Source organism: Chinchilla lanigera, unplaced genomic scaffold, assembly GCF_000276665.1.
Source record: "Chinchilla lanigera isolate Chin_1 unplaced genomic scaffold, ChiLan1.0 scaffold00050, whole genome shotgun sequence".
Classification (NCBI taxonomy): Eukaryota; Metazoa; Chordata; class Mammalia; order Rodentia; family Chinchillidae; genus Chinchilla; species Chinchilla lanigera.
In genome coordinates this window covers 17,821,843-17,832,831 of record NW_004955451.1, presented here as the reverse complement: position 1 = coordinate 17,832,831, position 10,989 = coordinate 17,821,843, and the positions used below count along the sequence as shown (strand labels likewise).

At 63.4% G+C, this 10,989-nt stretch overlaps 2 protein-coding genes across 2 annotated transcripts; one reads left to right on the top strand and one right to left on the bottom strand.

Moving 5' to 3' along the window:
* LOC106149647 (translation initiation factor IF-2-like) lies at positions 1 to 1,132 on the bottom strand (the record flags this gene model as incomplete). The annotated part of the gene is given in 1 exon segment (XM_013519157.1): positions 1 to 1,132. A coding segment is annotated over 1 exon segment (644 nt), but the record flags the coding sequence as incomplete, so codon positions are not given.
* A 3,851-nt stretch (positions 1,133 to 4,983) lies between these two features.
* Plcd3 (phospholipase C, delta 3) lies at positions 4,984 to 10,487 on the top strand (the record flags this gene model as incomplete). The annotated part of the gene is given in 13 exon segments (XM_005394564.2): positions 4,984 to 5,145; positions 5,217 to 5,445; positions 5,551 to 5,680; positions 6,246 to 6,474; positions 6,595 to 6,796; positions 6,891 to 7,035; positions 7,608 to 7,760; positions 8,031 to 8,340; positions 8,690 to 8,806; positions 9,237 to 9,403; positions 9,549 to 9,684; positions 9,756 to 9,905; positions 9,983 to 10,487. Coding segments are annotated over 13 exon segments (2,219 nt in total), but the record flags the coding sequence as incomplete, so codon positions are not given.
* Between the last annotated feature and the right edge of the window lie 502 nt (positions 10,488 to 10,989).

The following is a 10,989-nucleotide window of genomic DNA, read 5'->3' as shown; positions in this document are numbered from 1 at the left end:
CCAGCTGGGGTCGCCAGACACCCTGTGTCCGCACCAGGCGGTGCCCGCGGGTTGGGGCGCCCCCGGCAGCTCGGCTCAGGGGCTCCGGCCCTCCCAGGGGAGCACGCGCCCCAGGCCTCGGGACCCGAGCCGGGCAGCGACCCAGGGCGCAGTCTGGAGTCTGGTGACACCGCCACAGGTCCCAGGGTCCCCGACAGGCCTGGGAGGGGGCAGTCCGGAGCAGGCCCATGCTGAGGTCCACGTTGGACTGACCTGCAGCCTGGACCCCACCTCAGGTCGAGGGGACTCAGGTCAGGGACCTGACCCAGCACACAGCGTGTGCGGTACCCCCGGCGGGGGCCCTCATAATCTGTTGCAGTGGGGTGCAGGGGGCAGGTTGCCGAGCCATTTGATAAAGCATAAAGTACAACTACTGGTCCCGCAGCCCAAGAGGCTGAGGCGGGAGGATGGCAAGTCCTACCTGGGCAGCTTGGCGAGACACTGTCCCTTGTAAAGAACAGAGAGGTCAGGGGCTGTGACTCCGTGGTGGACAGGGAAGGAGGGAGGATGGAAGGAAGGAGGGAGCGCAGGAGGGTGAGCTGCACACCCAGACAGGCACTGGCGCTGCCAGGGCAGATGGGCGGGTGGCCACAGCCCATCGGCATGGAGCAGGGGAGCAAGGGCCGGGCTGCAGCAGCCCGCTCCAACCTCGGGCCACAGGACCTTGCCTCTGCCTCCGGGCGGCCTCTCCTCCCACTCTGCAACCTGAGTGCGCTGGGCACTGACGGTCCCTCTTGGAGGCCTGGGATGAGGTCCCCGCCTGTCCTCCACACAATCCTGCCTGTCTGGTCTGTCGAGCTCCAGCAGGACACGGGACACACACAGTCCTGCCCTGGGGGAGCCAAGGCCAAGGAGGTCACACGGAGCCAGGGAACAAGACCTGGAAGAGAGGGCCCGTGAGACCCGGGGAGTCGGGCCCCATGGGGTGCTGGTGGGAAGTGCTGGGAGCCTTGGCCCCAGCCCCGCGGGTGGGGGCTGCCCACGGTGGCCCAAGGCCCTGGATCTGGGCTATGGGCGGGGGCTGGGAGACACAGTGACGTCCGAGTCAGGCTGCCAGGCACCTGCTGGGGTGACAGGGTCTGGAAGTATGCAGGTCAGGAGCGTCACCTTGGCCACCCTCCCTCCCGCCGCTGGCTCATCCTGCAAGTGACAGCACAGTGACCGCTGAGAGAGGAATGTGAGTCTGCAGCTGGCAGAGCAGCGATTCAGCCCAGGTGTTAGGGCCCTTGGGCCAGGCCAGCCCTGCAGGTGGCTGCCGCCATCACCCGAGATGACTTGGCCAGCGCCAAGGAACAGAGCTGGTTTCTGGTCAGCTGGGAAGGTGTGGCCCGAGAGGAGGGGAGGCCCTTGGGCCGCAGTAGGGGACCTCACAGAGGGCAGGCAGGCTGAGGACGGGAAGAGAGCTGGGTGGTGGGCGTCAGGACAGGGGGGCCCTGCCGTGGCATGTGCCCAGCCCCCCAGCCCAGGTCCAGAGATGCTGTGGTACTAACCAGCCCCTCCGCAACACCATTAATGTCACCAGTGCTGTCGCAGAGCTGGGTGGTCCCACAGCCTTCTTACAGAGAAATCACTGAGGCCCAGTGAGGTTTGACAGCTGGCCCCGGGTGACGCCCAATGTAGCTGAGACCCACTCCCAGCTCCTGACCTGGGCGGGAAAGGGGAGCTCACAGCTGGGGAGCCCTGGCAGCCTTGGGGTCCAAATAAAATACATGAAGCTCAGATAAGTTTAAATCTCAACTGAATGACAAAGAATCTGGGTCCACTCACCAACCCGTCTATATTTTGGGGGAGCATGGGGGGGACCCAGCCCTTGAGCAATGCCCCACCCCTATAGAGCACAGCCCAGGTCCTCCGACCTGGAGCCCACAGGTGCCTGGTCATGGTGCTGTGGCCCGCACCGTGCCCCTGCCACCCCTGCAGGAAGGGGCCCAGGAGCCTCTTGGACTGTGGTGCTGAGCGAGCCCCTCCTCAGCCTGCGTGTGGCAGCCTTGGGAACCTGTGCTGCTGCTGCCTGCTGTGAAGGCGTTGGGGGAGGCAGGCAACCCCTGGACCTGACCTCCAGGAATGCTGCAGCGTCCCCTTGGCCTGGCAGCAGCCCTGCATGCCTTTCCCTCAGTCACATGCGCTGGGTGGTCACACCCTGTCCCCGTCCCCCTGGCCCAGATGCCCCTGCCACCCTGTGCGCCTGCAGCAGCTTTATTGAGATATTACCTCACCTACGATGCCGTTCACCCACTTAAACTGTAGAGTGACTTCTGGTATATTATTACATTTTTAAGTTGTGGTAAAGTATGCATAAAAATACTCGGTTGGGGGAGATGGCACATTTGAAATGCCAGCCTTCTGGGAGGCTGAGGCAGGAGGATCACAAGTTGGAGCCCAGCCTGAGCAACTTAGCAGTTTGCCAAGATTCTGCTTAAAAATGTAAAATAAAAACCCTGGAGTTGCAGCTCAGTGCAGAGGCCCTGAATCTGATCTCAGTACCACAGAAACAAATGGAACATAAAACTGGCACCCTAACCGCTTTGTAAAAATTTATTATCTATTTATTTATTTTTGTCTTTTTTTTTTTCTTTTTGAGACGAGTTCTCACTATGCAGTTCAGGCTGGCCCTGAACTCACTATATAGCCCAGGCTGACCTCGAACTCACAACAATCTTCCTGCCTCAGCCTCCTGAGTGCTGGGATGACTGGTGTGTGCCACTATGCCCGGATCTGACCGTTGTTAAGTGGTTAGTTCACTGGCATTGTTTTACCCTGTAGGCGGCCATTACCATTACCTACTTCCGAAACTATAACCCAACCCAGCCAGCTGGCGCGGTGACCCCCTCCTGCCTGCAGGGCTCAGCCTGTGACTGCCGAGTCCGGGGGGATTCGGGGCATTCGTTTGGGGTCTTGCTTCTTGCACTTTGCACAGCACTTCCCAGGGTCCAGTACTGCTGCTCCATTGCCCTCCCCAAAGCCCGGGTGCAGCTGGCTGTGTAAATGCACACCACGTCTCGGTTATCTGTCCTGCCACGGGGGACACTCTGTAGCCCCACCTCCTGGCTGACCACCCTCGCAGTTTCCCCCGCCTGCTCTGGAGGGGCCGTGCAGGTGAGCCCCGAGCACCTGTGCAGGGCAGCGGGAGGGAGCAGCTTCCCTGCTTGGCCAGCAGGTCCCGCGCGTTGCCACTGGCCTGGGAGAGCTGGGCCCTTGCTGTCCAGCAGCATGGTCCCTGCATGCAGCCGCTATCCCTTGGGGTGGGGCTAGGCTGGGCAGGAGTGGGGATGGGGTGCGGCCCCGTGCTGTCTCAGCGCCTGTTTGCCGAAGGGGGAGCTCAGACCCGCGGTGACTCACTCACCTCCATTTCCGGCCTCTCATTCCTGGGCCTCCCCACGTGGGCATTGTGGCAGGGGTGGCCCAGTGTGCGTGGGCAGTTTGCAGAGCCTGGGTCATACCACTGCCTAGCCTTGCCCCCCTACTGCCAGGGGCAGAGGGGCTCCACCTCCCCGAGCCTGAGGGCAGCATCAGGGTCCTGGTCCCAGCAGTGACGACAGACTCCGGAGGGATGCAGTTCTGCTTCTGCCCCTGAGATTCTGATTGTGTCCATTATCACAGCCACAATCTAAAATACTCCGTGCCAGGCATGGTGGCACACACTTGTGATCCCAGCACTTGGGAGGCTGAGGCAGGAGAATTGAAAGTTCCAGGCCAGCCTCAGGTAGAGTGAGACCCTATCTCAGAAACAAAGCAAAAACAGGAGCTTTATTCTATAATTTTTATTTATTTTTTTTATTTTTATGTTTTGTATTTTTGAGACAGGGTCTCGCTATGCAGTTCAGGCTGGCCTTGAGCTCACTTTGTAGCCTAGACTGGTCTCGAGCTCACAACAATCCTCCTGTCTCAGCCTCCCAAGTGCTAGGATTAGAGGCGTGCGCCACCACGCCCGGCTTTTTTTTTTGTCTTTTTGAGACAGGGTCTCGCTATGCAGTTCAGGCTGGTCCTGAACTCATTTTGTAGCCCAAGTTGGTCTTGAACTCGGAATGATCCTCCTGCCTCAGCCTCCCGAGTGCTGTGATTACAGGCATGCGCCACCATGCCTGGCTACAACTTCTTGATGAAAGGAAAAAGCGCTGTTGGTGGTGAAGGAAGGAGAGTTCCTGTTTGAGGACAAACTGAGGAAGCCTTCTTGGAGGAGGCAGGGGTGAGATGTCTCTGAGGGACTCAGCTGGGAGAGAAGAGGTGGACCCTGCACAGGTGGTGAAGGGCAGTGGTGAAGGCCGGGCTTTAGATACAATTTCTTGGATCAGAGCTTGCAGTTGGACAAGCAGGGGCCTCAGGGCCAAACCCAGGATTGGAGGGTTTAAGCAGAGGGAGGCAGAGGCTTGTTGGGTTCTGTTTGGCCCACGCAGTGGTTCTGGTTGCTTTTCAGTTTGACTCAGTTGCCAACATTTGAAAACGTGGCAGTGCACACAGGTCCTGACTCCTGTGCTCTAGGAGCATGGGCCCACCCGCCTGTGCCCCGTGGCCCCTGTCCTCTGGCTTGGAACCCTGATTGGACTCCTGCTGGGCTGGCCCAGCCTCTCGGCCCAATGTGGAGGCCTCTGCACCCTCAGTTCTTGCTGGGCCAGGGCTGGGTGCTCGGGACAGAGGAGAGAGTCAATGCACACAGTCTAGAGCTTATGTTCTGTGTGTCCCACTGCCCACTGCCCAGGCTTGTGCCCTGTAGTGGCCCGGGGAGCCAGGGGTCAGCCAGGCAGGGCAGCCCTGCCGTCCGTGGCCGGCGACCCTGGAGACAGAGGCCACCGCTGTCCTTGCTCGGCTTTGAGAAAGCGAAGGCCGGGAGCTGGGGTTGCAGCAAGGAGGTGCAGGCTGGATGGAGACAGCTGGCGCCTGGGCAGCCCTGCGGGGACCCGCGTCCCGGCTGCCAGGTCGGCAGGGCCCTGATACCCCTCCCCACAGGCCTCACGGAGGACGAGGACGTGCTGGCCATGCTGCGGGGCTCACGGCTGCGCAAGATCCGCTCACGCACCTGGCAGAAGGAGCGGCTGTACCGGCTGCAGGAGGACGGGCTCAGCGTGTGGTTCCAGCGGCGCATCTCGCGCGCCCCTTCCCGGCACCTCTGTGAGCAGCAGGGGCGGGGTCGGAGGGTCGGGTCGAGCCCGGGGTCAGCCTTAACCCCCAACCCCCCGCAGTCTTCGTGCAGCACATAGAGGCCGTGCGCCAGGGCCACCAGTCCGAGGGCCTGCGGCGCTTTGCGGCAGCCTTCCCACCCGCGCTCTGCCTGACCATTGCTTTCCGCGGCCACCGCAAGAACCTGGACCTGGTGGCGCACTCAGCAGAGGAGGCACAGCGCTGGGCACGGGGCCTGGACAAGCTGCGGGCACGGCTGGAGGCCATGAGCCAGCGCGAGCTCCTGGACCAATATCCTTCCAGGCGGGGGCGGGACACGCCTGTCACGTCCTGACTGTGCCGTGCTGTGGGTTGGGGTGGGCCCATATCATCCGGTCCCTTCCTGAACACCTGCACCTGGATCCACTCCTACCTGCACCGGGCAGACTCCGACCAGGACAGCAAGATGAGCTTCAAGGAGGTCAAGGGCCTCCTACGCATGGTCAACGTGGACATGAACGACATGTACGCCTACCGCCTCTTCAAGGTGAGCCTCGGCACCCCCACCCCGCAGTCTGCAGGTGCCCCTGGGCAGAAGGCCACACCGGCCTGGTGAACTTTCCTCCAGAGGCCCTGGCCAGGGAAGGACACACCCTGCCGAGCAGGACCCTCCTGCACCCGAGTGGCCCTATCCCACGTCGTATATGCGCTCTAGGACCCAGCGCAGGCCGGCTGGGGACACGGTAGACTGTGTGGACCCTGAGTGCGTGACCAGTGTGAGCCTGAGCCACAGGAGGCCTGGCTGTGCACAGGTGTGAGCTCTTGCTCACTGCTTCTTGGCCAGGTGTGAACGTGTGATGAGGATGGTCACTGTGCACGTGAGCTGCACTGTGGCATGCGTGGAGCTCAGACCTGCCCAGGTCAGCGTGTCCCACCTGCCTCTGGGTTCTCAGGTGGGACTTCGGCGCTGGGCCCGTGAGATCTCCCAGAATCCTAGCCCTGCATTCACTGCTAACCGGGGTGGGTGTGAGGGTAGCCAGCTTCGATGGGTCCTGGGGTGTCAGTGGAGCCGGTCTCCCGGGGCATCCCCCTTGTGTCTCCCTGCACCCCAGGAGTGTGACCGGTCCAATGACGAGCGGCTGGAGGAAGCTGAGATTGAGGAGTTTGTGCGGCAGCTGCTGAAGCGCCCGGAGCTGGAGGAGCTCTTCCGCAGGTTCTCGGGCGAGGACCTTGTGCTGAGCGCCCCTGAGCTGCTGGACTTCCTGGAGGCGCAGGGCGAGGCGGGCGCCACGCTGGCCCACGCGAAGCGGCTCATCCAGACCTACGAGCTCCACGAGACAGGTGGGTGGGCACGGGAAGGCGGTTCTGCCTCCAGGTGTGTTCCAAGGCTCGGTGAGCCTCGCAGGGCCCTTGGGCTGGGCAGGGCCACTGGGCCCACATCCTCTCTGGCCCTCCCCCTAGCCAAGCGCCATGAGCTGATGACCCTGGATGGCTTCATGATGTACCTGCTGTCACCGGAGGGGGCCGCCCTGGACCCCGCACACGCCGCTGTGTTCCAGGACATGGGCCAGCCCCTCGCACACTACTTCATCTCCTCCTCTCACAACACCTACCTGACGGACTCTCAGATCGGCGGCCTCAGCAGCACCGAGGCCTATGTCAGGTACCGTGCCCAGGAGGGACAGGAGTGCTGGCCCAGCCTGCCCACTCTGCGCCCGACACCTCACCCGCCCCTCTCTCCGCCTGTCCACGCACAGGGCCTTTGCCCAGGGCTGCCGCTGCGTGGAGCTGGACTGCTGGGAGGGTCCGGGTGGTGAGCCTGTCATCTACCACGGCCACACGCTCACCTCCAAGATCCTCTTCCGGGATGTGGTCCAGGCCGTGCGTGACCACGCCTTCACGGTGAGCCCAGCCCACCCGTAGCCAGCTCTGGTCCTCACTGGATGCCTGACCCCCAGGGCAGCCCTCCTGACCCAGGTGCTGCAGGGAATAGGGCAGCGGGGCAGAGCAGGCGAAGGTGACCTCTTCCTGCCTCCCACGGGTGGGGAAGGGAATGTTAACCTTGAGAGCGCCGTGTGGCATGTGTCCGTGCAGGTGTAAGGATGGCACCACCCCCCAGTGATCGTGGGGCGGTTGCAATGTAGCCAACACAGTCCACATCATTAACACAGACAGAGCATTGCTAGCTAGGCACAGCGGCACAGCCTGTAATCCCAGTTCCTGGAGAGGCTGAGGCAGGAGGGTTGCAACTTCAAGGCCAGTCTGGGCAACTTACCAAGACCTTGTCTCAAAAATTTAAAGAGTAAATAAAAGGGCCCAGGGATGCATCTTGGTTCAAGGCCTTCGGTTCAATCCCCAGCACCGTGAATAAATAAGACCACCCCGAAGTACCTGTGTCCCTCCCCCATGAGGTCCGCCCTCCTGGGGCTCTGTGGGCTGGGGCCATCTGTCCTGAGTGCTGCTTCACCCCACAGCTGTCCCCCTACCCTGTCATCCTGTCCCTGGAGAACCACTGCGGGCTGGAGCAGCAGGCCGTCATGGCTCGTCACCTGCGGACCATCCTGGGGGACATGCTGGTGACAGAGGCGCTGGGCACCCAGGACCCTGAGGTGCTGCCATCTCCAGAGGTGACACTCCCTGGTGCCTGGGGACAAGGGTCGGGGCTGCCCGTCTGTCCCTCAGTGTCCCTGGCCCTCCATCCCACGAGTGCCCCTCTGACCTGGCACTGGAGGCCTCCGAGGACCTGCAGGCACATCCAGGGCCTTCTAAGGCCTGGGGACCCTCTCCCCCTGCTGAGGCTCCTCCCACCCCCTCTCCGTCTCTCGGGTGGTTGAATGACTGACAGACTGGTGGCTGCGGAGGGGAGGAGGCTCCACCTGTCCCTGTCACCTCCACAGCAGCTGAAGGGCCGGGTGCTGGTGAAGGGGAAGAAGCTGCCAGGCGCACAGGCCAAGGATGGTCATGTTCTGTCGGACAGGGAAGAGCAGGAGGAGGAGGAGGATGGGCAGGCTGTGGGGGCTGCACGGCAGGGGACACCCGCAGAGGCCAGGCCCCAGGCCGGCCAGATCGCCCCTGAGCTGTCAGCCCTGGCTGTGTACTGCTGTGCCACCCGTCTGCAGACCCTGCAGCCCGGCCCTGGCCCAATCCGGCCCTGCCAGGTCAGCTCCCTCAGTGAACGCAAAGCCCGGAAGCTGCTGCGGGAGGCAGGTGGGAGCCGGTGCCGGGTGCAGTGGGCACAAGGAGGTGGTGGGGGACCCCGTGAAGGGACGGGGTGGGTGAGGGAGCCTGGCCAGGAGCCCAGCTGGAGGGCACGTCCGGGAGGGCTTCCTGGAGGAGGGCGAGGGAAGCAGCTAGTGGAAGGAGGGCCGGGGTCCTCCACTAGAGGAACAGGTCCTGTGGGCCTGTTCGACCTTTGTGAGGGGAACAGGGTGTGGGACCTGGGGCTGTGCAGAGGTGCCCTGCCTCTCGCGGGACCCCAGCAGCCTCCACGGTGAGTCCCCTCAGCCTCTCCCCAGGAGGCTACTGCTCCATCCCAGTCCTACCCAACTCTGCCCAGGGAATAGCTTTGTCCGGCACAACACCCGCCAGTTGACCCGCGTGTACCCGCTGGGGCTGCGCATGAACTCCACCAACTACAGCCCCCAGGAGATGTGGAACGCGGGCTGTCAGCTGGGTGAGACTCGGCTGGGCTGGGCTGGGCTGGGGCGGCCTGGGGGGGTCGGACAACCACGTGGCCTCCCGAGGGGGAAGACGCCTCTATTGCTGACATCTCCAAAGCTCCCCCCGCAGTGGGGAGTAAGCCCAGGCTAGTTGGCCACTGACAGTCCACTCTTCTGTGAAGGTCGGCGACACCCGCACCAGCCCTCCAGGTGCTGAGCAGGGTGCCCTCTGAGCCAGCAGGCTGGCAGGTGGGGCCCAGCCCCAGGGGCTTTTGCACTGCCCCTGCCCACCCACCCTGCAGCCTGGGGGTCAGCAGGGAGAAGGTTCAGGTGAAGCCGGCCAGGGCCCTCAGGGCATGGCCAGGTGCTGTCCCACACGCTGATGCTCAGATGAGCTGCAGCGACAGGCCACCAACAGTCCCTGCTTGGCCCTGCTGCCCACAGTGGCCCTGAACTTCCAGACACCAGGCTACGAGATGGACCTCAACGCGGGCCGCTTCCTGGTCAATGGGCGGTGTGGCTACGTCCTGAAGCCCAGCTGCCTGCGACAGCTGGGCACGGCATTTGACCCGGCATGCCCTGGGCCCCCCAGCACCACACTGACGGTCCAGGTTGGCAGGGTTCTGGGCTGCTCTGGAGACACACTGGCCTAGGTGGAGGGCAAGAGGACAGGGACGGCCTGGGTGTTTGTGTCCGCTTGGGGGATGGTGGGCATGGCTGCCGGGCACCGGGCCGGACCTGCCTGCCCTTCCCCAGGTGCTCACCGCCCAGCAGTTGCCCAAGCTGAACGCCGAGAAGCCCAGCTCCATCGTGGACCCCCTGGTGCGTGTGGAGGTCCATGGAGTCCCCGCAGACTGCGCACGGAAGGAGACCGGCCATGTGCTCAACAACGGTGGGAGCCGGGCAGGCGGGCAGGTGGGGCAGCAGAGGAGGGCAGCCGCCCTGACAGTGCACCCCTGCCAGGCTTCAACCCATGCTGGGGGCAGACACTACAGTTCCTGCTGCGGGCCCCGGAGCTGGCCCTGGTGCGCTTCGTGGTAGAGGACTACGACACCACCTCCCCCAACGACTTCGTGGGCCAGTTCACGCTGCCGCTCAGCAGCCTGAAGCAAGGTGGGCAGGGGCTGGGCGGCTCCCCACTGCGGCTAGGGAGCTGGGGCCCAGGACCTGACGTCCATCTGGGCCCACAGGGTACCGCCACATCCACCTGCTCTCGAGAGACGGGGCCCCGCTGTCCCCCGCCACACTCTTCGTCCACATCTGTGTCCAGCACTTCTGACAGCTGAAGACCCAGCCAGAGTTCTGGGGGCCCAGGCCACACCCAGCACCAAGCCCGGCCTTCCCCCAACCTGGAACTCCTGGGTGCCGTGCCTGCTGGCCTCCTGGGGCACAGACATGGGTGATCTGTGCCTGGCCAGCTGCTGCCTGGCTGCAAGGGCTCCAGCACCTCTGGTGCCCAGCCCCGCCCCGCACAGTGCCTTATGCAGGGCCTGCCGCAGGAACCTGTGGGCAGCACCCCTGCCCCGTCCTGCTGGAGCGCCAGGCCTTGGTCCCTCAGGCTCGCCCCGCAGGGAGGAAGCCCCAGGCGAGCCAGAAACCTGGCTATTGGTTGGCAACAGGGTCCCAGGAGAGCCCTGGGAGGGCAGTAGAGAAGCATCTGTTCTAACAGTAAAGGAGCCACTTTGCCTCACCCTGCACCTCTGTGAGCCTGAAGTCGGGTAGCCTCTTCCCAGCGCCTCGCCATGCCTGAGGCAGCCAGCGCTCAAAGCCTCCTCACAGGCTGAGGACGCCAGTTCACAAGGTCACGGGGTGGCCTGGAGGGGGCGATCTCCAAGGGACACCCAAGGACACCACCTTCACCACCCACCAGCCCTGGACAGCACAGTGTGACCATGCCAGCCCGAAGGGACTCCAGGGCATAACACTGGCATTTCAGGTTCCACAGGAACAGTGCCAGCCCTGGACAGGGCAACACAGGCTAGGCTCAGCCTGGAACTGGCCCCAGGGCTGGGCAGCGGCACCGCCGTGTGTAGGAAGTAACAGCTTCCTCCTGGGAGGGGCTTGGCTCTGACACCTTCGTGCTCAGAATCCCAGCCACCCCCCCATTGTCTGTTGGGCAGGGCTGGCAGGCAGGCAGGGCTGGCCTAGGTTCTGCTGGGTGTACACTGGGCTGGGTTGGGCCCATCCTTGCTCTGCT